General features: G+C 39.5%; 2 protein-coding genes and 1 pseudogene across 4 annotated transcripts in view; all 3 read right to left on the bottom strand.

Annotated features, from left to right (window-relative positions):
• AGTPBP1 (ATP/GTP binding carboxypeptidase 1) overlaps window positions 1-26507 on the bottom strand; it is a 238964-nt gene that overhangs the window by 170272 nt on the left and 42185 nt on the right. For 2 of the 3 annotated variants that reach the window (XM_069105050.1, XM_069105046.1), the window contains exon 3: window positions 13058-13182. The exons of the other annotated variant lie outside the window; for it this stretch is intronic. In XM_069105050.1, the coding sequence (XP_068961151.1) occupies window positions 13058-13182 (125 nt within the window). The remainder of the gene's footprint in view (window positions 1-13057; window positions 13183-26507) is intronic. 3 annotated transcript variants of the gene reach the window in all.
• On the bottom strand, window positions 17103-18154 carry LOC138174793 (large ribosomal subunit protein uL18-like). Its single transcript, XM_069105055.1, has one exon. It carries the CDS (start codon window positions 18079-18081, stop codon window positions 17185-17187), a length of 897 nt encoding a protein of 298 aa, XP_068961156.1. The 5' UTR covers window positions 18082-18154; the 3' UTR covers window positions 17103-17184.
• LOC138174782 (large ribosomal subunit protein uL4-like) lies at window positions 18868-20352 on the bottom strand (annotated as a pseudogene).

Below are 26507 nucleotides of genomic sequence, written 5' to 3'. Positions count from 1 at the left end.
TCATTTGGAAGAATAAACGGTCCAGAATATCAAGGGAATTAATGAAAAGAAATGCTAGGGAAGGTGGACTAGCTTTACCAGATTTCAATCTGTACTATAAAGCAGCAGTCATGAAAACTACTTGGTACTGGCTGAGGAATAGAGGAGTGGATCAATGGAATAGATTAGGCACACAAGATTCAGAAGTCAATGACTATAGTAATGTATTGTTTGATAAACCTCCAGACCCTGGTTTTGGGGATAAGAACTCACTATTTGACAAAAACTGCTGGGAAAACTGGAATATAGTATGGCAGAAACTGGGCATAGACCATTATCTAACACCATATACCAAAATCAAGTCTAAATGGCTGCATGATCGAGGTATAAAGGTTGATACTGTAAGCAGTCTCCTAAATCAAGGAATAGTTTACCTATCAGACTTGTGGAGAGAGAAAGACTTTATGACTAAACAAGAATTGGAGAACATTATAAAATGTAAAATGGATGATTTTTGACTACATGAAATTAAAAAGTTTCTGTACAAACAAAGCCAATGTAACCAAGATTAAGAGCGAGGTGGGAAATTGGGAAAGAATCTTTACAACCTATGTCTCTGACAAAGGACTCATTTCTAAAATATACAGAGAATTGAGTCAAATTTGTAAGAATACAAGTCATTCCCCAATTGATAAATGGTCAAAGGATATGAACAGGCAGTTTTCAGAGAAAGAAATTAAAGCTATCTATAAGCACATGAAGAAATGCTCTAATTCACTATTGATTAGAGAAATGCAAATCAAAACAACTCTGAGGTACCACATGTCACCAGTCAGACTGGCTAAGATGACAAAACAGAAAAATGACAAATGCTGGAGAGGATGTGGGTAAATTGGAACACTAATGCATTGCTGAGGGAGTTGTGAACTGATCCAGCCTTTCTGGAGAGCAATCTGGAATTATGCCCAAAGGGCTATAAATATTTTCATACCCTTTGATCCAGCAATACCACTCCTAGGGTTATATCCCAAAGAGATCATAGAAATGGGAGAAAGACCCATATGTACAAAAATGTTTATAGCAGCTCCTTTTGTGGTGGCAAAGAATTGGAAATTAAGGGGGTGCCCATCAATTGGGGAATGGCTGAACAAGTTGGGGTATATGCATGTTATGGAATACTATTGTGCTATAAGAAACGAGGAGCAGGCAGTCTTCATATTTACCTGGAGAGGCTGATACAAACTGATGCGAAGTGAGAAGAGTAGAACCAGGAGAAATTTGTACACAATTACAGACACAACGTATGTGTGATGACCAACTTTGATAGACTGGACTCTTCTCAGCAATGCAGTGATATAAGTCAATCCCAAAAGACTCATGATGGAGAGAAATATGTGCATCCAGAGAAAGAACTAGAAAGAACTAAGTTTATATCCAGGTGGAAGCAAAATACCTGATCTTTTTCCTTCTCTTATTTGGTTTTATGTCCTCTTTACCATTTTTCATTCCAGCTGGTACAATCCGTCCTTATAACCTGACTAATGTATAATGTGAAAGTATTTACAGATCCTGTACTTGACTAAAAGCCACCATGGGGGGGAGGGAAGGGAGGGGAGGGAGGGGAGGGAGGGGGACAAAATGTGAAATTCAAGGAATTGTGTAACTGAATCCTGTAAACTAAAAGGAAACAAAAAAATTAATAAAAAATAAATAAAAGAAAAAAAAAAGAGGGCATATCACCTAACCATCCTGGAAATTTTGCCAAATTGTTCAATAATAATATTTTAAAGAAAGGAAAGGAATGCCAATTTCATATATTAAAAAACTATCTCTGGACAACAATATAATACTAGAATTTATCTGAACAATTTTCTTTGTGCCATTTACAAATAATACCATAGAGAAATTTGATATACAGTAGTTCAGAGAATTATAGAGAAGGAAACTAGTTAGATATACAATACATGATGGCTTATTTTACAGAATTTTCAGGTCCCACCGGCTATCTCAGTAAAGGTAAACTCTTAACTGTTCACTGTGCATTCTGAACAGTATGATTTCTGATGTCTCTCTGATCCTCAACCCCTCCCCTCACAGCTTCCACAAACCACTTTAAAAAAAAAAAAGAAAAAGAAAAAATCCAACCCAAGGAATGAGCAATTAAAGAAAGTTATATACAAGTCTATGGTATGATATATGAACTACTCCTGCTGTAGGCCTGATAAAGGGGATGATGTGTTTTTAAAGTGTCTAAAGTTGCACTGAATTTCCTTTCTTGATGTGTTAAGCTCTTGCCCTTTGTACTCATTTTTTAATAAATGGAACTAATTCTGACAAGTAAGCAAAAAGAAATTGTGCAAAACTTTATCAGAAACAACTAGTAATGTACTCATTTTTTTTATAAATGGAACTAATTCTGACAAGTAAGCAAAAAGAAATTGTGCAAAACTTTATCAGAAACAACTGGTAATGTACTCATTTTTTTTATAAATGGAACTAATTCTGACAAGTAAGCAAAAAGAAATTGTGCAAAACTTTATCAGAAACAACTGGTAACGTGTCCCCACCATTCATGAGAAACAAGGCCAAATTACAGGAATTTAGTATATTAGCAGGAAAGGAAACTTCAAGGTCAGATAAAACAAGGTATGAATTACAGAAAAATATACATTTCAATAGCTTGAAGATGAGGTTTCTTACATATAGGTTAGTTCCTTGTTGTCAGGGTAGTTGGAAGGAGAAAGCATGGTACAGTGGAAAGAGCAAGTGGATTTGGAGGCAGAGCCTGAGTTTGAATCTTAACAATTATCTGGGTCTCAGTTTTCTCAGCTGCAAAATAACGAGGTTGTACTAGATAACTTCAGATACCTTTGAACTCAATACCTATAAATGAGGCCAAATTCTTTGAAATCACAGGACCCCAGCACAGTATACTAGAAAGAGCATTTAAGTGGGAATCAGAACACCTGGCTTTTAGTCCCAGCACTACGCTAACTAGCTGGGTAACCTTGGACAAATCACTTAACTGATTTGGACCTGTTTCTTCATCTGTAAAACGAAGAGGTTGGGCAAGATGATGTCAAAGGTCTCTTCTTGTTCTAAAATTCTATGATTCTATGGTGAAATCAGAATTACAGAATCTTGGAATTTTAGAAGCAAAAGAGATCTCATAGGTCATCTAGTCCATCCAGACATGATTCTTCTTATAACTGCGTATTTGTATTCATCTTTCAATACCTATCCTTCCTCTGATCTTCTACACGTCTTTTAAAAATCTAATTTGGTTGGTGAATGACCTGTACATCCAAAGCAATCTCTTTAGACAACTCTTTCCTTCTTAATTGTAATTGTAAATTGTATATTCAGACTTTCATTCCCAATAGTTTTCCATACTTCTTATTTCATAAGGATCACAGCTATTTTTTTCTGAGACTTCCCAAAACCCAAGATACAGGTTAGACTTTTCCCAGCTTTCCCCTCCTTTATGACAAAAAATATTATGTAATGACATTTCCCCTCAAGATTATCAACATTTCCAACCCAGAAACTAGTTCTTTGTTGGAGACAAAGATAACTAGATAGATATTCTAGCTAACTAGAACAGAATTTCCCCTTGTTAGCTCCTCCAACTTTACAAGGAGGAAACTATCATTAAAGCAAGTTAAGAAATTAGTATCCACTCATCTTTTGGTAGGGAGAGAACTTCAATAAATCATGCTCAGTTTCTGGATTTGGTCTATATTTCTCAAACTCATATATTTCCTATTTTTGTCCAGACAACCTGTAATTTAGTCAGCTGACAATATTGCTCCCATTTCTGCCTCCTTTGTCCTTCACTGAGATGCTTTCCACCATGCTTCCTCACTCTTTTTTATGCTACTATGCCACCCCAATTCTCTCTACCATTCCCCCTCTTTATATAATGGAATTGCTAGCCAATCAATAGACTAGTAAATCAATAAGACTTTATTAAGTCTTATTATGCATCAGGGACTGTTCTAAGTGCAACTATTCCTAGCCTTCAAGGAGTTTACATTCTAAAAGAGACAACATGTACAATAGGTATATATAAGTTGCATGAAATTTCAATAAAATAATAATAGCTCATTTTTATATGGCACTTGAAGGTTTGGAAAACATTTGTCATATTTTAATTCATTTGTTCCTGAGAGAGGAAGGAAGTAGAAGGAAGCACTTAAGCTGAGTCTTGAAGGGATTCTGGGAGGCAGAATGGAAGAATATGCAGACCAGTTTATAGCTATTTTTAACGTACCCTGTTTCTTCTAAATAAGAAGTATCTTTCCAGAGTCACCTCTCCATGGGTCTCATCTTTTTTTTCCCAGAATTTATTTATTTTTAGTTTTCAACATTCATTTCCACAAGATTTTGAGCTCCAAATTTTCTCCCCATCTCTCCCCTACCCCCTACCCCAAGATAGCATGCATTCTGATTACCCCTTCCCCCAGTCTGCCCTCCCTTCTATCACTCCCTACCCCTCTTATTCCCCTCCCCCTTACTTTCTTGTAGGTCAAGATAGATTTCTATACCCCATTGCCTGTATATCTTATTACCCAGTTGCATGTAAAAACAATTATTTTTTGACATGTGTTTAGAGTTCCATATTCTCTCCCTTCATCCCCTACCCATCCACCCCCATTGAGAAGACAACCAATTCAATACAGGTTATACATGTGTAGTTTTGCAAAACAATTCCATAAAGTCATATTGCGAAAGATTAACTATATTTTCCTCCATCCCATCCTGTTCCACACTTACTTATTCTATTTTCTCCTTTGACCCTGTCCTTTTCAAAACTGTTTGCTTCTTACTACCCCCTCCCCCAAAATGACTTCCTTTCTATCATCCCCCTTCTATCTTCTTCCCCCCTACTTTCCTGTAGGGTAAGATACCCAATTGAGTGTGTATGTTACTCCCTCATAAAGTCAAATCCAATGAGAGTAAGGTTGACTAATTCCTTTTCACCGCCCCCCCATTGTAACAGTTTTTCCTTGCCTCTTTCATGTGAGATAATTTACCCTATTCTATTTCTCCCTTTCTCCTCCCAATATATTCCTCTCTCACTCCTTAATTTTATTTTCTAGATATCATCCCTTCATGTTCAACTTACCCTGTGCCATCTATCTATCTACCTATCTATTTCCTCCACCTACTTTAATACTGAGAAAGGTCTCATGAGTTACAAATATCATCTTTCTGTGTAGGAATGTGAACAGTTTAACTTTAATAAGTCCCTTATGATTTCATTTTCCTGTTTACCTTTTCATGCTTCTCGAGTCTTACATTTGAAAGGCAAATTTTCTATCCAGCTCTGGTCTTTTCATTAAGAATGCTTGAAAGTCCTCTATTTCACTGAATATCCATTTTTCCCCTGAAGTATTATACTGAGTTTTGCTGGGAAGCTGATTCTTGGCTTTAATCCTAGCTCCTCTGACCTCCAGAAAAATCATATTCCAAGCTCTTCGGTTCCTTAATGTAGAAGCTGCTACATCTTGTGTTATCCTGATTACATTTCCACAATACTTGAATTGTTTCTTCCTGACTGCTTGCAATATTTTCTCCTTGATCTGGGAACTCTGGAATTTGGCTACAGCATTTCTAGGAGTTTTCCTTTTGCGATCTCTTTCAAGAGGCAATCAGTGGATTCTTGCAATTTCTATTTTACCCTCTGGTTCTAGAATATCAGGGCAGTTTTCCGTGATAATTTCTTGAAAGAAGATGCCTAGGCTCTTTTTTTGATCATTGATTTCAGGTAGTCCAATAATTTTTAAATTATCTCTCTTGGATCTGTTTTGCAGGTCAGTGGTTTTACCGATGAAATATTTCACGTCTTCTATTTTTTCATTCTTTTGGTTCTGTTTTGTATTTTTTGATTTCTCATAAAATCATTAGCTTCCATTTGCTCCATGATAATTTTTAAGGAATTATTCTCTTCAGTGAGCTTTTGGACCTCCTTTTCCATTTGACCAATTCTGTTTTTTAAAGCATTCTTCTCTTCATTGGCTTTTTGGACCTCTTTTGCCATTTGGGTTAGTCTATTTTTAAGGTGTTATTTTCTTCAGTATTTTTGGGGTCTCCTTTAGCAAACTGTTGACTAGTTTTTCATGATTTTCTTGCATCACTCTCATTTCTCTTCCCAATTTTTCCTCTACTTCTCTTACTTGAATTTTAAAATCTTTTTTGACCTTCTCCATGGCCTGTGACCAATTCGTATTTTTCTTGGAGGCTTTGGATGTAGGAGCTTTGACTTTGTTGTCATCTTCTGGTTGTATGTTTTGATCTTCTTTGTCACAAAAGTAAGATTCTATAGTCTGATTTTTTTCTATGTTGTTTGTTCATATTCCCAGCCAATTACTTGACTTTTGAGTTCTCTGTCAAGGTAGGACTCTGCTTTCAGAATGCTTTTTTTTTTTTGACCTGTCCCAACTTTCAGGGGTTTTGCGTAGCTGTTGTCAGAGCTACTTCTAGACACCTATAAATCTTTAGCTCTTCTAAGGTGGTGTGATCAAAGGATCCTGGCCTGTGCTCTTGTCTGTGTGTGACTACAAGTACTCTTTTCTGCCCTGAAACTGTGAGAAGGACTCCCCTTCCTCAGCTACTACAAGTTCTGCTACATCAGCACTCCTCCTTACCCCAGGACCACCATCCAGGGCTGCAACCCAGATTCAAACAGGGCAAAGCAAAAGAATCCTGCCTCAGTACAAGCACAGATATCCATGCAATAGCCCTCTGATCAGCCATTTGATCCCCGGTGGGCCTGGAACTCCAGAAGCAGCTGTTGCCACCGCCGCCACCTCCACCGCCCCAGGGTTGGGGTCAGACCACACTCCTCTCTTACCCAGGCCCAACAGAGTTTCCCCACTGACCTTCTAATTTGTCTTTGGTGTTTGTGGGTTGAGAAGTCTGGAAACCACCATAGCTGCCAGTGATTCAATCCCCTGAGGCCTGCTCCAGCCCAGTCTGTGCCAGCACAGGCCATGCTGGACTGCACTCCGCTCCCAGCCTAGTGAGATAGACCCTTCCTGTTGGCCTTCCAGGTTTCTTCTCAGGCGGGAGAGAAGCTTCTGTGATGTTGTGGGTTCTGTAGCTCTAGAATTTGTTTAGAGTCACTTTTTACAGAAATTTGAAGGGACTTGAGGGACAGCTTAAACAAGTCCCTGCTTTTATTCTACCATCTTGGCTCTGCTCCACCATGGGTCTCATCTTACCAAGTCTCAATAACATCCAAGAACTGAAACTATCCTTTTTTGCTAACAGAAATTCCTCTTCCTTGTTACCTATACTTTGTACATTGATGCACAGACATCTGGGTCCATGAAGTTTATTACAGATTCCTTTCTTGGATTTTGTCTCCTGTCATTTACTCAGGGTCTACTACTACTCTCTTGTGCTGTTGTAGACAATGGAATAAAGCTTAGTTGATATGCACCAGCAGTGGCTTTTTCCCTTCCTATTCTTTCCCTACCATATTAAAGCCTAAAGGTTCACATGACTCCAGGCAAATGCATTCTTTTTCTGTTATTTAGATTTTATATTTTGAATCTAACAAATACCAAAAGAAATTTCCATATACAAAGTAAACCAAAAAAATGAAGATATAGGAAAACAAAAATCTTTATTATATATATTTTGCTACCTAATAAATTAAAGATATTACTTTCAAAGCTATCCTGCTTGTCTAATTTCCCCTCTGAACTTCCTTCACTTCTGTGCATTGTTAAAAATGCTTCAATGGCTTTTATTTCCTCCTCCTTTTGAAGAGGAGGGGATGCATCACCAGCATCCTTCTCATTTACCATACCCAGAATCACAAAAAATAAAAATAAAATCCTGAGTACATACTCAAGGAGACCAGCAACATTGATGTAGTAGGATGAAATAGTTCATTTCCCTCACAACTACTCCAATAAAGATTAAGGAAATGCACCAGAGTCGTAATAGTGAAATCCAAGGACAAACCACAGTGCTTTATTTTTCCTGCCAAGATCATGGATTCACCCTATAGGTACAGATCAGGGCTGGGACCATAAATATGTATTTCTGGTCCTGCCACGAGCAAGATATCAGACAGTCCAGGTCAGAATGACCAGAGATGGACAAACAAAGGATGAACCTATAGTTCTGTCACACTGACCCTGGAACAAGATAACAGATTCAGTTCACAAGTGAGTGACCAGGGCAAGAATGGTGAGGGAAGGGAGAGAACTAAGGTTCTTTTATTCTGAACCTGTAGAACCTTCCAACCTACTGACAGAGCCTTTATCAGCAACTTTCTACTGGAGATCCCACTAAGAGAAAATCTTAACTATGTTGCACAAACCCAAATTAGTCTGAAGTCTAAAAAAACTAAGAATAGAAGAGTAGGAAATAGCATCTACTAAAATTTTGCAGCAATTTGATGAGACCTGGACCTGTGATCAATGAAAAACATAGTACTCTCAGTACCAAGAGAAGACAGTGGCAGGATCTAAGATATGACAGATCAGGACTGCAAAAGACCCCAACATTCCCTTCTAAAGTGGGCAGAACCTGATCCAAAAACAAAGTCCCAATTCATGAAAGAAAAATGAAAGAACAAGAAGGAAAGAGGGAAGGAGGCAGAAAGGAAGGGAAGAAGTAAGAAGAAAGGAGGGAAGGAAGGAAGGAATGAATGAACGAACAAACGAATGAAGGAAGGAACAAAGGAAGGAAAATATTAATTGTAAAGTGCTATTAAAGAGACAAGAATGCCTATGACACAAACCCAGAAGAAAAGAATAACTCTTAATAAATCTACAAAAGAAAATACAGCTTTATCATGAGATCAACTAGTATTCCTGAAAGAAATAAAGATATTTTTGAAGAAATAAAAAATGATAAATTAAATGAGTTCAAGAAGAAAACAAAACTGGAAGAACTAACAGGTTGGCACAAAAGGTATTTTTACCTTATATTAAAGCCTTACCTAAACAAAAGCCTCCCTGAAAATGAGAATAGACCAAAAAGAAATTAATGGCTACATGATAGAAAAAAAAGTATTAAATAAAGTCAATAGACTGAAAAAAAAAGAATACATAAAGTATCTCATCTTTAAAACAGCTGACATGGAAAACAGATCAAGAAGTAAAATTTTAAAATCACTGGATTACTTGAAAGCCATGACCAAAAAAAAATCATGGAAATCGTATTTCAAGAAATAATGAAAGTAGGGAAGGAAAATGGCAAAGTTAAACATAGTCATGATGGTGACAACCAAGCCCTAATGTACTAATAGATTCACTCACTGTCTCTCTGAACTCCCCACAGCTTCTGAGGACTGATTCTGAAGTGGCCCTGTGCCTTAGGGAGAAGACAAGTGCAGTTCACCATGCCAGGGGAAAGTGGCAGTGGTAGTGGTGGCAACCTAGGCCTAGGCAAGAGTTCACCCTTCAAGTCAAATGTGACCAATCCCACAAGCTACCTCAACCTCTAAGCTCCCTCCCAGCAGGCCTCAGAAGCCAACAAAGCCCACAGAAGCCTACTGTCCAGTTTTAGAAAAACTTCCACCTAAAACAATTTTTAAAAATTTATAAAGGGTTCTTTAAGTGGTGAGCTTCCACTGCCCAGAAAATCTGCATATTATTTTACAAAGTCCTTTTGACAAAGTCTTTATATATAACATTTGTATTCAAATAGTTCTTAAATTGAATATAAATAAAATTTATTTCTTTCAAAAAAAATATGAATGAGGGGCAGCTAGGTGGCACAGTGAATAGAGTACCGGCCCTGGAGTCAGGAGGACCTGAGTTCAAATCCAGCTTCAGACACTTAACACTTACTAGTTGTGTGACCTTGGGCAAGTCACTTACCCCCAATTTCCCTGCCTTCCCCCCTCCAAAAAGACTAAAAGATAAAAAAATTATGACTGAAAACTGCCCATATCTATTAGAACCTGAGGACAAAATGAAAATAAAAAGAATCTACCAATCATCTCTTGAAAGAAATCCCAAAATAAAAACTCCTAGGAACATGACTGCCAAAAACCAAAACTTTCAGGTAAAAGAAAAAAAAATACTGCAAGCAGCTAAAAAGAGATCAAGTACCAAAGTACCACAGTCAGGATCATATAAGACTTGGCAGCTGCCCCTAAAAAGGAAAGGAAGGTTTCCAGACTGTCACTCTTTGCTTTCACACTGAGACAATGGTTTTTAAAGAAATATTTATTCTTAATCTCATAGGGAAAAGGCACTTGCAGAGAGGTAAGAGAAAGGTAGACTGGGAAAAGCTACCTACAGAAGGTGGGATTTGAGGTAAATTCTGAAGAAATACTGACAAGCCTAAAGGTGCAAAGGAACATCATGCCAAGAATAGAAGACAGTCAGTAAAAGTGCCCAGTCAGGATATGGAATGTCCTGGGTGAGGAACTGTACATAAGCCAGGGAGACTATAGAGTACACAAAAAAGAGTCAAGTATAAGATGACAAGAAAAGTAGGAAAGGGACAGGTTGTGAAGGGCTTTAAATGATGAACAAAGGATTTTACATTTCATGCTAGAGTTATTAAGTAGTCCCTGGAGTTTCTTGGGGTTAAACTGAAGCAAAGCAACACTGGAGGCAGGCAGATGAATTAGAAAGTTATTTCAATAGTCTAGATATAAAATGACTAAAGGCCTATGCTAAAGTACATAGTGGGTGCTTAATAAAGGCTTCTTGACTAAAGTGGAATGTATGAGTGAAGAGAAGGCACTCTATGTGGGAGATTGTGAAGGCAGAAATTACAGAATCTGACAACAGAATGGATATGTGGAATGGGTGCAAGTAAGAAACAAAGGGCAGTGAGGCCACCTAGGAGACTGGAAAATGGTGATGCTCTTGACAATAATAGGAAAAGCTTTGGGGAAAAAAATAAGTTCTCTTTTGAACACATGAGCTTAAGAAGCCCACAGGATATCAAATTTCAGATGTCCAATAGATAGTGCAGGACTGGAGTTAGTTTGGGAGATTATGGCTGCATATATAGTTCCAGAAAGCATTTCATTTGACCCGTATGTACAAAAATATTTATAGCAGCCCTTTTTGTGGTGGCAAAGAACTGGAAATCAGGGGGATGTCCATCAATTGGGGAATGGCTGAACAAGTTGTGGTATATGAATGTAATGGAATACCACTGTGCTATAAGAAATGAGGAATAGATACAGACTTCATAATAACCTGGAGAGACGTATATAAACTGATGCTGAGCGAGAAGAGCAAAACCAGGAGAAGTCTATACACAATCACAGACACTACGTATGTGTGATGATCAACGTCAATAGACTGGGCTCCTCTCAGCAATGTAAGGTTATAAGACAACTCCAAAAGACCATGATGGAAAGAGAGATCCACATCCAGAGAAAGAGCTGCAGAGTCTGAATGCAGATCAAAGCAAACTACTTGTTCTCTTTCTTTTTCTTGTTTTGTTTTGTTTCCTCTTTCCTTTTATCATTCCATCAGTCATAATACTTCTTCACAAACTGACTAAGGTTCAATGTGAAGGTATTTGTAGATCCTATATTTGATTGTATGCCGCCATGGGGGGTGGGGAGTGGAGGAGAGGGAGGGAGAGAAAATTTGAAACTCAAGGGACTGTAGAACTAAATGTTGTAAACTAAAAGTAAATAAACTAATAAAAAAAAAAAGAAAGCATCTCATAAATATTTTTTTTGAACCCATGAGGGTACATGAAATTCAGATAACATAGAGGAAAAAGAGAGGAGGGTCAAGGAAAGAGCCTTGGGAAAATTCATGAATAATGGTTGTGACCTGAATGAAGTTCCAGCAAAAAGCACTGAGAAGGTGTGAAATAACCAGAAGAGTGCAATGTCCCAAAAACCTAGAGAGGAGAAAGTATCTGGGAGAATAAGCCATCAATACTGCCAAAGGCTACAGAAACATCAGGAAGGATGAGGACTGAGAAAAGGCAATTCGATTTTCATGACTAAGAGAACACTGATAATTTCTGAAAGAGCGGTTTTAGTTGAATGATGAGCTCATAAACCAGGGAGTTTAGGAGCAAGTATGAAGAGAAGTAGAGGAATCTAGTATAGATGACATGGGCCTCTACAATGCTATTAAGCTGAGAAATAAGGGTAAGTAGAAATTTTTAATAAGTAGATAAATTTAGATCGTTTACCTATTCGTTTGGATTCTCTAGATCAGAAATCAAGGGCATACCAGATTTGGAGACAGGGAGGTGAGGGATTATAGTTATGGGCAATTATAAAAGGATAAAGTAAATGTTCTGAAATCAAACCACTAACAGACAAGCCCAATTCCAAATGGGCTGAAAATTATTTCACTGTGAATTAAATAAGGGATAAAATAATTTATCTGCCAGTTTATTGTCTGTGTGACCTTGAACTATTCACTTAACATTCTTGGGTCTCATTTTCCTCTGCCTGAAATAAATGTCTCTAAGGTCCTTTCAAACTCTAAATTTATGACCTTACAATATCTCCAGCCACAAAAGTCCGTGAGCTGATAAGGCATATAAGACCACTACTTAAATATATATGCATATATATATATAGCTTTTTGTAACAGATTTTTTTTTTTAAAAGCAATTGGGGTTAAGTAACTTGCTCAAGGTTACACGGCCAGTTATTTCTGGGTGTGCTGCTAAGTATCTGAGCCTGGGATTCAATCCCCAGGTCATCCCGACACTGGGGCCGGTGCTCTTACTCACTGAGTCACCTGGCCGCCCCTAAGCAATTGGGGTTAAGTAACTTGCTCGAGGTTACAAGGCCAGGTGTTTCTGGGTGGGTGCTAAGTGTCTGAGCCCAGATTCGATCCCCCAGGTCATCCCGACACTGGAGCCGGTGCTCTTACTCGCTGTGCTACCTGGCCACCCCTAACAGTTTTTTTTTTTTAATGTACAATGTTATATCATTATAATTCTTATATAATATGAATATATGAAGTATTTATGTCAGTTTGACATATTACAAATTGTACTTGTGTTTTCTATATGGTTACACAGTACAAAATACTTAGGTATTTGTTAATAGAAGTAGTTAACAAAAAAAATTAATTACAAAAAATGATTTTTCAAGAGAAAAATTTACCTTGACTTTGAGTCAGGTGAAGAATCTTTGATGTAACATATCTGGCAGTTTCTGCTTCTGGACATTCATAGTTGATCTTCTCCAGCTGAGCCAGGAGTGCCACGATCCGAGAATTGCTAGTAAGGCTAGAAAGATGTTATTTTATATTTAGACTTCATGCCATACTTCTATATTTTAAATATAATTTTTAAGTAATATGAACTCAATTCAATTTAACAACTATCTACTGAGCATTATATGCAGTGCAACTATGCTAGGTGCTAGATACGATTCAAAGTTTAGATAAGACACCTCTCCTACTTCACAGAGCAAGTGAGGCAGTATGACGGAGACAAATGTACGTAAAAAACACATTAAAGAGGTATAAAACAATATGTTGTATAAGGTCCTGGGGAGAAGAGGAAGGAAAAAGTCGGCTGAATATGATTCCTCAAAGCACACCACCTGGACATTGCCTCTGCACTCATCTCACTTTCCCTGGTATAAGTTATTTGTGTACTCCTTCCTCCCTTCAACTTCCCTTGGGAACACAGCCTGTGTCCTCTCTATCTTTGTACTATTAGCACTATGCCATGATACTTAACATATCAGGGTCATTATTTTAAAGTTCAACAGGAATACAATAGACAAAGATGGGGAGAGAGAACATGCCAAGGACAAGAAACAACATGAGGAAAGGTACTGGAATGTCCAGAGTTTAATGATCCCATAACTAATTTTAGACATAGAAGGGCCGCTAGTCTAAGTTCAACTTCAAACTATCATAGAATATCTTGGGATCATATGTTTAGAGCTCAAAAAGACCTCAGAGGTCATCTAGTCCAACCGCTCATTTTGTAAATGAAGAAAATGAGGCCCAGAAAGCTTAAATTACTGAACACAATTCACAAAAGTAGATAATATGTGGCAGAATTTGGAATCGAACCCACGTTTTGACTCCAAATTCAGCATTCATCCCACTGAATCATGATATCATTAGTATTTTAATTAAAAAGAATTTTTAACAGAGACACTATTTGATTAAGTTACAATTTCACTAATCTCAGATTATGAGACGCCAGACAACAACTCCAGAAAATGTATATTTAAAACTGGTATTAGGGAATAAGATGCCTAAATAGTTTAAGCCACTACTGCAGAAAGCAGTTTGTACCATATTAATTTAATGTGAAAATTCTGAGACTAAAAGAAATTATTGAATCTTTATTCTGAAAAATATTTTTTTCATTTTATTTGACAGAAATGTTTGTTAATTTTAACTAATAAAATATGTATACTATTCAAAAAGATCTTGATGTAAGAAGTAAAAAATATATTTATACATATAAATATGTTTAGTACATATTTAGTCATCAAAAAAAATTTAAAAGAAGCCAAAATTTGATTAACAACATTGAAAAAAAACATTAAAAAATTTTGCATGAGAGTAATTGACCTTCCACAGTCACCCTCTCTACTCAGGCTCAGAATCATCAAAAGCAATTTCTTACGTATGGTATAAAAAAAGAGCTTCCTCAGTAATTAGTCTCAGATTAGTGATTAGTGCCAGAGTCTGATCTGACACTAATCAGTCTGTAAGCATCAATGAGTCAGTCCTGTCTGGCTCAGATAACTTCGACTATCCTTTCAGCTCCAGTACTTCCAAGATTCTAGAGTTCTTGATGATGTTATTGAAACAGTTAAAGTAGATATATATATATATAATCACTAGAGGGCAGCACTCTCTTTGGAATGATTTTATAGAGTAGCACATAATGGATTGAGGTATAGAAAAGACTTAAAATTCATTTAAATTCAATGTATAAACAAGAGTTGACTAGGCTGACTTTCCGAGGGCTCAGCAACACTTGAGTGGTGGCCACAGTACTATTGCTAGTTGTTATCTTGATGCCTCCCAGCATACAACTGCCTTAAAAACAATACTTCAAAACATATTATACTAATAAACTATGAAAATTATTATGTAATGAGCTACACAAGAAAGTCAAGAAGAGCTGGGTTCAAGCTCTACCTCTAAAAAATTGGTTAGAAAACCTAAGCAAATGTCTTAACTTCTCAGTGTCCAAAGTAGCCCTCTAAGACTATATGCAGCACAGCAGACACCCATCTGTATTCAGAGAGAGGAGAAATCACAGGTCTGCTACAAAAAAAATAAATGAACTCACAATGACCTTTAGTCTTTGATAATCAGTCATTATTGCAAAATTCTTAACTATTAGCAAAAATCCAAACTATTACTTGAAAATCAGATTACATGATAGCTAAGATTTTTTTTTATCAAATTCTTTTATTAACTTCTAGTTTACATTATTCATTTCTGCAAGATTTTGAGTTACAAATTTTCTCCCCATTTTTCCCCCTACCCACCACCCCAAAATAGTGATACCACTGGATATCCCCACCTCCAATCTGCTCTCTCCCATATCTTCTCCCATGCACCCTCTGACTTTCCAGTAGGACACAATGGATCTCTAGGCCCCAGTGCCCGTATATCTTATTTCCCAGTTACGTGTAAAATAATATTAATAGTGTATAGGTGTATATATATATATATGTGTGTGTGTGTATGTATGTATATATATACATATATATATATATTTAAACATTTGATTTTAAAGCTTTGAATTCCATATTCATTCCCTTCCTCCCTTGTCATCCACCCTTACTGGGATGATAAGCAATTCAATATAGGCTGTACACGTGTAGCTATGCAAAACATTTCTATAGTGGATATATTCTAAAAGACTGACTATATTTCCCTCTCTTATCCCACCTCCCACTTGTGCTATTCTCTACTTTGATACTGCCCCTTTTCAAAAGTGGGTGCTTCCAACTTCCCTCCCCCCCAGCCGGCCCCCCTTCCATCATCCCCATCATCCCCTTCCCCCCTACTCTCCTGTAGGGTGAGAGGTACCCTATTTAGTGTGTATGTCATTCCCTCCCTAAGCCAAATTCAATGAGAATGAGGTTGACCCATTCCCTTTTGCCTTCCTGTTCTTCCACTCCATTGTGACCATTTTCCCTTGGCTCTTCTATATGAGATAGTTTACCCCATTCTGACTCTCCCCCATCTCCTCTCATTATATTCCTCTCTCACCTCTTAATTTCATCTTTTAAGTATTTCACCTTCCTATTAAATTGGTCCTGTGCCCTCTATTTATGTATATACACATATATACACACATTCACATGTTTTCATACACCCATATACCCTGCTATAGTCATGGATATGTATACGTATATGTGTGTGTGTATATATATATATACATATACATATATATATACATACACACACACATTTCTAATCCCTTCAGCTTTTCTCATATTAAGAAAAGTTTCAAAAGTTATAATTATCGTTTTTCCATGTAGGAATGTAAATAATTCAACTTTGATAAGTTCCTTATGATTTCTTTTCCCTATTTCCCTTCTCGTGATTCTCTTGCTTCTTGTATTTGAATGTCAGATTTTCTATTGAACTCTGGTTTTTTTCATCAAGAATGCTTGAAGGTTCTCTATTCCACTGAATGACCATACTTTGCCCTGAAACATGATACTCAGTTTTGCTAGGTAGGTGATTCTTGGTTTTAATGCCAGCTCCTTTGACCTCTAGAATATCATATTCCAAGCCCTTTGATCCCTCAGTGTAGAAACTGCCAGATCCTCAGTTATCCTGATTGTGTTTCCATAATATTCAAACTGTTTCTTCCTGGCTGCTTGCAATATTTTCTCCTTGATCTGGGAATTCCAGAACCTGGTTATAATATTCCTAGGAGTTTTCTTTTTGGGGTCTTTTTCAGGAGGTGATCGGTGGATTCTTTCAACCTCTATTTTGCCCTCTGGTTCTAAAACATCAGGGAAATTTTCCTTGAGAATTTCTTGGAGGATAATTTCTAGGTTCTTTCTTTGGTCATGGCTTTCAGGTAGTCCAATAATTTTTAAATTCTCTCTCCTGGATCTATTTTCTAGGTCAGTGGTTTTCCCAATGAGATATTTCACATTGTCTTCTATTTTTTCATTTGTTTGGATCTGTTTAATAGTATCTTGATTTCTTTTTTTTTTTTTTGATGTTCAATAAGTTTATTGTCTTAATCTGAAAATCTTCATAGAAAATTACAGATTTTGATATTTTAACTGTCAGCTGCCCACTCCTGGGCTCTGAGGAAACTCGCCTTCTTCTGAGCAACCCGATCTTTCTTCTGGGCAAGGGACATTTTGGGGCGGTTCCACCTTTTCTTTTTAACTTCTCTCTTGGGTTTCTTTTCATACACTGGATTTTCCCGTATACCAGCATGAGCTTTCTTGTACATTTCCTCCATCATGTCAGGAGTTATGTTGTTCTTTATGTAGTGTGAGAATTGCTTTTTATATGCATCTTCATCTTCTTCCATGAGATAACGCATATAATCTGCAACATTTTGGCCCATGATGTGTTTACGATGTACTTCAGCATTGAATTCCTTGCTTTCCGAATCATACCCAGGGAAGCGTTTGGTACTGTGAGGAATAGACAGACCACCATCCACAGCTCCCTTAAGGGCCGCAAAGACTTTGTTTCCTGTGGTAGTTCTGGCAAGACCTGCATCCAGGTAGCATGTAAAAGCACCGGGCTGACCATCGATGCTTTCCACATTGTACTCATCTCCAATCACTTCCACCTGACCTTCATAGATCTTGTCCATGCCAAATCTGTTAAGAAGCCTGCGGGCCAGCAGCACGCCTGTGCAGTAAGCGGCAGCATAATTTGTCAGGCCAACCTTCACACCATACTTTGGTAATTCATGGGCATAAGCTGCACAGACAATCATATCCCCTTCTATACGGGCATAAGCAATCTGGCAGATGATGTCCCTGTTGGTGACCCGGACGATCATGCGGTATTTCGGGGTGTTATTATACTTGTTCTTATCCTGGATCACTAGGCGTTTCCGTGCATAATAATCCATTTTCCCCTCTCGCCTTCTCCGGAACTTCACTTGGTACCGCTTGAAGTAGGCCTTATTCTTTACAACTTTAACAAACCCCATCCTGCTGAACGAGACTCGTGCCCTCGGCACAGACCTGCAGGCCTCGCAGCGCTAGGGAAAAAAAGGGAGTATCTTGATTTCTAATAAAGTCACTAGCTTCCATTTGCTCCAATCTAATTCTGAAGGAATGATTCTCTTCAGTGAGCTTTCAACATTCTTTTTACATCTGGCAAATTCAGCTTTTTAAGACATTCTTCTCATTGACTTTTTGAGCCTCTTCTGCCATTTGAGTTAGTCTATTTTTTAAGGTGTTATTTTCGTCAGTCAGGTTGTTGACTCTCGTTTCATAATTTTCTTGCATCATTCTCATTTCTCTTCCCAATTTTTCCTCCACTTCTCTTATTTGGCTTTCAAAATCTTTCTTACAGTCCTCTATGGCCTGTAACCAGCTCATATTTTTCTTGGAAGCTTTTGGTACAGGAGTTCTGACTTTGCTGTCTCCCTCCTGTTCCATGCTTTGATCCTTTTTGTCCCCAAAATAGGAGTGTAAAGTTGGGTTGCTCTGCTTGCTTTGCTTCCTCTGCCTGCTAATGTTGGCACTCAATTACTTGACTTTCGGGATTATTGTCACCATAGGACTCTGCCACCAGACAGGGGAGCTTCATCCCAAATGCTGGGGTTTTCTCAGCTACCAAAGGTATTAGTTGGGTGCCCTCTCTGAAGCCTCCACATGCTCTGGCAAGCTGGTCGCACACCCCAGGACCTCCACCCTAGACCACAATCCAGATCCAAGCAGGTTAAAGCAAGAGCAATTACCCCTCAGACTGGTCACTTGGTCCCCCTACATTCTTTTTTTTTTCCCCCAAAGCCATTCTGAATATTTATTCTTTAGAAATTCACAATATTGCCATAAGGGATTGTGGCCCAATGGATAAACTGATATGCTGAGTTTATGCAGCAGGCTTCTTTTCAGGGGCAGGCTTCTTTTCAGGGGCAGGCTTCTTTTGTGCAGCAGGTTTCTTTTCCATAGGCTTCTTTGCTGCTGGAGGCTTCTTTTCTGCTGGTTTCTTTTGCCCTGGAACCTTCTTTGCTCCTGCAACCTTCTTATTACCTGCAAGCTTCTTCTTCTCAGCTGCTTTCTTTGCCTCCATAATCTTCTTTAGTGCAGCAGCTCTTTTGTTTTCTCTGATTCTACGATTCTTAGCGTGGCGCAGAACTGTATTCCGGCGCATAGTCTTGGCATATGGCTTCAGTTTCACCATGATTCTCAAGTTCTTCAGAGGATTCTTCTTGAGTACTCTTCTATGAATCTTTTTGCGTGGTGCACGGAAGGCCCTACGGATCTCTGGGCTTTTCAAAATCCTGGTAAGGTCTGTGTTGGTCATCTTGTGCATGGGAAGATTGTAGTGACTCTTCAGGGTGGCAGGCCTGCGCCATGTACCATACAGGTCATCCAACTTGCGGAAAGCACTTTCAGTCCAAATACAGAAACGCCCCACATGTCCACCAGGAGCAAGTCTCAAAAGGTTCAATTTACTCACATTAAGTAGAGTGATACCAGGAATGTTTCTGAAGGCCTTGATAATACCATTGTCTTCATTATAGATGATACAAGGTCCCCGATGCTGGATCCGACGATGGTTTCTCATGTTTACCCTTGCCAGCTCTCATTCACTGAGAAGCATAGACCTTTTTAATATCATTCCATGCTTTCAGTTTCTTAAGCAGCAAAACTGCTTCCTTGGTCTTCTTATACCCCTCAATTTTATCTTCAACCACTAGAGGAAGTTCTGGGACTTCTTCAATTTGATGACCTTTTGACATGACCAGAGCCAGCAGGGCAGAGGCTGCCAATGCAGAATAGATGGCATAACGTTTTTGTGTTGTATTTACTCTGCGATGCCAACGGCGCCAAGTCTTGGTAGGAGCAAACATGCGACCTCCTCGGCACATATTTCCAAAAGCACCCTGGCCAGAGAGGTGAGTCCCTCCACCCCGAACACGAGGAATGCGAGCAACAGCTCTGCCAGTGCCCCAAGACTCAGCACTGGTTTGATGACCTGCTAATTCACTGACAGCATAAGGTTGCCGGTTGTTTTTCCTCAAATTGGTATGAACAAAATTCACAATATCTGGACGAATAGGAGCCTTAAAGACAGCAGGCAAGGTAACATTTTTGCCAGATACTTCCCCCTTTTCGGAGTTCACAGATATCAAGGGGCGTACACAAGCCATGGCGGGCACCGGAGAGTAAGAGCCACGCTCCTCTCCGCCCAATGGCTCCCGGAGGAAAAGGGGTCCCCCTACATTCTGCAGGCCAGAAGCTGAAGCTGTCACATGGCTGCAGCTGCATGGCCACTGTGCCTCAGCCGCTTCTCGCCCTGGGGGCAAAGGCCGACCACACTTCCATACTACCGAATCCCAAAATCAACACTGCACTGACCTCTCACTTTATCCTTAGCATCTATGGATTGATAATTATGGAAATCACCACAGCTGCTGGTGATCTGTAGTCCCTCCAGGCAGCAGCTGGTCAGGCCCGCCCTGAGGCTAAAACCTCCAGCTTGAGCAGAGCTGGCATTGGTTCCCAGAATGCTGTGCTGGCCGCTACCTTCCAGCGTGCCAGGATGTCCTCTGCAAGAGGTTAGCTTCTCTGTGGCATTTTGGGGTTTCTGTAGCTCTAAAGTTTGTTCAGAGTCACCTTTCACATGAATTGGAGGAGGTGGGAGCCAGAGCCCTGTGGAAGTCCTGTTTCTACACCACCAACTTCCTAAGATTTTTATTTTGGCTCTAAATCTATAATCCAATAATCAATCTTCCATAATATATTAAAATATTCAAGTTTCTTCTAACCAACCCCATCATTTCATATAACTATCTGCTGACAACTGTTTTTTTCTAGAGCAAGTGGATCCTAAAAAATGTTAAATGTTTTACTATTCAAACCAATGGCTTACATTTAAATTATTTTATATAAATTATACTAATTTGTCTGAAGTTTTGATTTATTTTTATTAATACATCACTCCCAGGTTCACAACTTTACTGCCATCTTCAACTCTTTATTCTTGTTCAACCCCATAGCTCTCTCATGTCCCCTCCTCTCTATCAATAACAGCCATCCTCATCCAGCATCTCTGACTCCTGCTATAGCTTTGTAATTGTTCTTCAATTGATTCTCTCCCCTCTCTAATCAGTGGTCCACAAAACTTTCAATAAGTCTGACCCTGTTACTCCCCAACTCAAGAAGCTTCAGTGGCCTCTCCTTGCCTTGAGAATAATAAACTCCATTGTTTGGCATTTAAAACCCTTCATAATTTTGTTCTAGCCCAACTTTCTAGTGTGGTTACACAATATTCTTCCCTCCTATGCCACCCCCTCTCCCCATCCTCCACCCCTACACACACAGATCAAGTCCAACAAAATTAGTCTAGTCACTCTTCCCTACACATGACATTCTCTCCTGCCTGGCTGGCTGTATTCCAGATCTGGAACACATTTTCCTCCTCATTTCTACTTTCTGGAGCTCCTAGCTCTCTTCAGGGTTGAGCTCAGGTATCACTTCCTTTAAAAGATCTTTCCTGGTTAACCCACTTGGTAGTGTCTCCACCATTTAGTATTTTTAATATCTTCTGTATTTTAAAATAACCTATGAACATGTTATAACCCTATACCCTCTCCATCCTGACCCAAGTAGAATACAAATTATTTTGTGGCAGAAACTATCTCAGTTTTGTATTTGTAGTCCCAACACCTAACACTATAGTTAGCACACAGCCTTCAGAGGGAAAAAGAGAAACAGAGGCCTTCAAGTGTTCCTTCCACCTGCCCCCACCTCTCATGCTGCACATGTTTCCTAATTGATGTCCAGCCACCCCTGGGAAGAGAAGAGGCCCTTTAATGATTAACATACTCACACATGGTCACACCTAATACATATACATCCCAGTGAATCTGAACACCTCTAGGTCATCATCCAAACCCCATTCCCCACCACCCATTCCCACCATCTCATTTCTTATTCCTATAACCCTCAATCCACCAATCCCCAAAAGTCTCAACCAAATGCTACTCACTCCTTCCACTGTGTCTTCTGTGTCTACTCTATTGGCAACAAACATGCTTTCATCTTAAATCTTTTTCTCTCCCACTCCTTTCATCTTCTGGCTCGCACTGAGACCTGGTTCCCCCTGATACAACCTCCCTGGTTACCCTTTCCAACAGTGGCTGTACTTTCATTCATTGCCCTTGGCTCATGGGTCAAGATAAGGGAGTTGAAATGCTCCTTGCTCCCTCTTGCAACTTCCAAGTTCCCCCTCTTCTACATCACTCGGTAATATCTCCTTCTTTGACGACCATAAAATTCACATTTCCATCCAATCAGCATCCAAGCAGTTGTTGTCTTCAAAACTCCAGGACATTCCTCTTCCTTCCTTAGTGAGTACAGTACCTATCCTCCCCAATTCCTGCCCTCATATCAGAGGACTTCAACAACATTAATGACACTCCTTCAAACACCCTAACCTTCCAAATCCTCAACTTACTCACTTCCTATAACCTACTTCTTCATCCCACCTGAGCCACATACAAATATGGTTATTTCCTTGATCTTGCCATCACTCACAAATGCACTACTTCCATATTTGAGAACTCTGGAATCCCCTTATCTGATTACAATCTACTGGCTTTCCTATACCAAGCACTATTCTTCACCCACACTGTAACCTTCAATTCCTTGATCCTTCAGTTCTCTCCCAGACCATCTCTCTGCACTATCCACTCTCTCCTCCTTTCCCCATTTCATCCCTTGGTGAAACAGTTCAATTCTATACTATTTAACAGAGTCGTTGGTCTCCTGGTCATACAATTTATTATGTCCTCTGCCTTGGATCACAGACCATCTGCTGCCTTTTCTACTATACACGTCCTGCTGAAGTAAACTGAAGAAAATCATGAAACCATTCTGACTGAGTCCTCTACAAATTTATGTTACACAATCTCAACTGGGTCCTCACTACTGCTAGCAATTCTACATTTCCTTTATAAATTTAAAATCCTACTCATACAGTGACTCTTCCAAACATTTTTATTCTCCTCATATCTCCTATGGCTCTTCCTACCCCCACTTTCTCAGCTGAAAATCTCATTTTATTGAAAAAAACTGAGACCATTTGTCAAGAATTCCACCTTCTCTCCTCTACCTCATCTCGTGTCACTCAGATGCCGTCTGTCATGATCCCTTCCTTAGCCTTTGTCTCATATAAGGAAGTGGTCTTACTCCTTGCCAAGGCAAACACTTCTTAGTGCACAAAGAATACCACTCCCTCCCATGTCCTCCAGCAAATTGAACCCTCTGTTATCCCTACTCTTACTTATCTTCAATCTCTTCCTGTCTACTGGTTCCTTCCCTGACTAGTAACATGCCAATGTCTCCCCCATCCTTAAAAAAATCTTCACCTGATCTTTCTATCCCTACCAATTATTATCCTATCTCTTTCTTTTGTGGCTAAATTCCTTAAGAAGGCCATCTACAACAGATGCCTATCATGGCTTTTCTCAGCCCTCATTCTTACAGACCTCACTGCAGTCTTTGACATTGTAGATCACCCTCTTCTCCTTGATAATCTTTTTTTTTTCCTTTATGTTTTCAGGACACCCCTCTCTCCTGGCTTTCCTATTCAGCTGGTCACTCCTCAGTCTCTTTTAATGGATCTTCATCTAAATCAGTGGGTATCCCACTGAGCTCCATCCTGGACCCTCTTTTCTTTTCCTTCTATACTACTTCATATAGTGATCTCATCAACTCCCATGGATTTAACTATCATCTCTATGCTGATGATTCTCAAAACTACTTATCCAGCCCTAACTTCTCTGCTAACCTCAAGTCTCACATTTCCAAAGGCCTTTCAGGTATCTCTAACTGGATTTCTAATAGTCACCTTAAACTCAATATGTCCAAAACTGAACTCCTTATTTTTGACCCAAAGCCCTCTCCCCTTACAAACTTCCCTATAACTGTTGAGGGCATCAACAACTCCCAATTATCAGTCTTGCAACCTAGGTGTCATTCTCCATCATTCGCCCCCATCCAATCACTTCACAACATCTCTCAGATATGCCCTCTTCTCGGGGTGGCTAGGTGGTGCAGTGAATACAGCACCAGCCCTTAAGTCAGGAGGACCTGAGTTCAAATCTGGCCTCAGACACTAAACAGACACACAAAAAGAAAACTAGCCATGTGACTTTGGGCAAGTCACTTAACCCCAATTGCCCTCCAAAAACAAAAAACAAACAAAAAAAAAGATGTGCCCTCTTCTCTCCTCGGATACTGCCAGCACTCTGGTGCAGGCCCTCTACTGCAATAGCAACAGTCTGCCAAAAACAAGGCTCTCCCCATTCCAGTACATTCTACACTCAACTCTGAAAGGGATCTTCTAGGAGGACAGGTCTGGTTACGTCATTTTTCTGCTCCCTATTAGCTTCAGGGTCAAATATAAAATCCTCTGTTTGGCATTCAAAGCCCCTTGCAATCTGCCCTTACTCACATTCCCCTTGCACCTTATAAGCCATTCCCACCCCCATGTTCTCTTTGATCCAGTGACACAGGCCTCCTTGATGTTATACCAACAAGACACCCCCTCAGCTCTGGGCTTTTTCACTGGCTATTCCCACATCTGGAATGCTTTGCCTTCTCCTCTCCACCAGCTGGCTGCCACTGAAAGCTCATCTTCTATAAGAAGGCTTTCCTGCTCCCTCTTAGTCCTCGCTCGTCATCTCTCACTTAGTCCGCACGGAGGAATTGTTTGACCGTTGCATCCCGCTGCGTCGTGACCTCTTGGAGGGCAAAGACTGTTTCTGCCTTTCTTTGTATCTTGAGCACTTAGCACAGTGGCCAGCAAACAGAAGGTACTCAATAAATGCTTTACTAACAGCAGGCACTTAAGAAATGATACATTAATACATTTATATTTTAGTGGGGGTGACTGTGTCCTCCTAAATCATTCTCACTGGCCTTTAAATGCCAACAGAGAGAGGGAAGGCAGTATTTTTACGCACCCACTATGTGCCAGACACTGTGCTAAGTGCTTTACAAATACTGTCTCCTTTAATCTCACACACAGAAGAATGTGCATTTTGTCCTAGAGGCAATGAAGAGCCCCTGGAACTTCTAGAACAGGCAGTGATATAGCTAGAGCTGTAATTTCAGAATATTAATTTAGAAACAATGTTAGCAACTATGATAGATTAGAGAGGGAAGGAGACTAGATGGAATGAAGGGAGATCAATAAGGAGACTATTAAAAGGCTACTTAGAGACACCAAGGGAGGAAAAGACAATGGGTATGGATCCCAGCGTGGTGACAAAACTAGGCTTCCACCTCTGACTAACAAGTGGTCCATCTCCGAGGTCTATTTTTTTTTACTTATCCAAAACAAAAGAGTCCCCAATTTTTAAGGACAAGGAATCACATCTTAATCATATTTGTTGCGGCCTTTTACACAAAGTAAGTACTTAAGAAATTATTTTTGAATAAATTAATATGGGTTGAGGATCTAGATTTTTTTAAATCTTTCCATGCTTTTTAGGAAAACAAATAAAAGAACAGATGGTGCCCAAGACTCTTTCAAATAAACAAATATTTGTTAAGTACAAAGCTAGGACTAAAAAGATGAAAAAGTACATGGTCCTCCATTCAAAGAGGTTCCTATCTAATGCAGAGGTGGGGGGACAGCCATGAAGATTAAGTCTGACACAAGGTAGAGTGTGTTAACAAGTGTCATCTTCTTAAGAGGTATTTAATGTATTAAGTTGCCCCTTTACCTGAAATCTTTTTCTGGAGAACATGAAAACATACTTCACCATACACCTTTCTTTTTTTTTGTTTTGTTTTGTTTTACACTTCATGATTTAATCTCTCCAGGGCAGCAAGACAGACCTCTTTCCACACTGGGTCCCCTCCCCTCCTCTGCTCTAATGCTGTATTGCAACATTCTATAAACTAAGGTGAGAAGGATGGCTAGTCATTTGGCCAAGCAGGAGTGGCCCCCTGGGTCCATGCTGTCCCCCTGCCATGCTACTCTGCTCAGTATCACAGATCACAATCCATCACAGGCCATGCTGGGACAAGGACATGTAGACCACATTGGCACTTCCAGTTCTGAATTAGGCCCTCATGCAACCCTGGGACAGTAGAAGAGAATATGGGCTAACTCTTGCCCTCCTGAAGCCAGGAGAGTGTGTGTGAGAGAGAGAGAGAGAGAAAGAGAGAGAGACAGAGAGAGAGAGAGAGAGAGACAGAGAGAGACAGAGAGAGACAGAGAGAGAGAGAGAGAGAGACACAGAGAGAGAGAGAGAGAGAGAGAGAGAGAGAGAGAGAGAGAGAGAGAGAGAGAGAGAGAGAGAGAGAGAGAGAGAGAGAGAGAGAGAGAGAGAGAGAGGGAGAGAGAGAGAGAGAGAGAGAGAGAGAGAGAGAGAGAGAGAGAGAG

Source organism: Petaurus breviceps, unplaced genomic scaffold (assembly GCF_028583685.1).
Source record: "Petaurus breviceps papuanus isolate PSGF00001 unplaced genomic scaffold, PetGlider_PUasm1.0 138, whole genome shotgun sequence".
In the NCBI taxonomy this organism is placed as follows: domain Eukaryota; kingdom Metazoa; phylum Chordata; class Mammalia; order Diprotodontia; family Petauridae; genus Petaurus; species Petaurus breviceps.
This window is presented reverse-complemented; position numbering and strand designations above follow the sequence as displayed.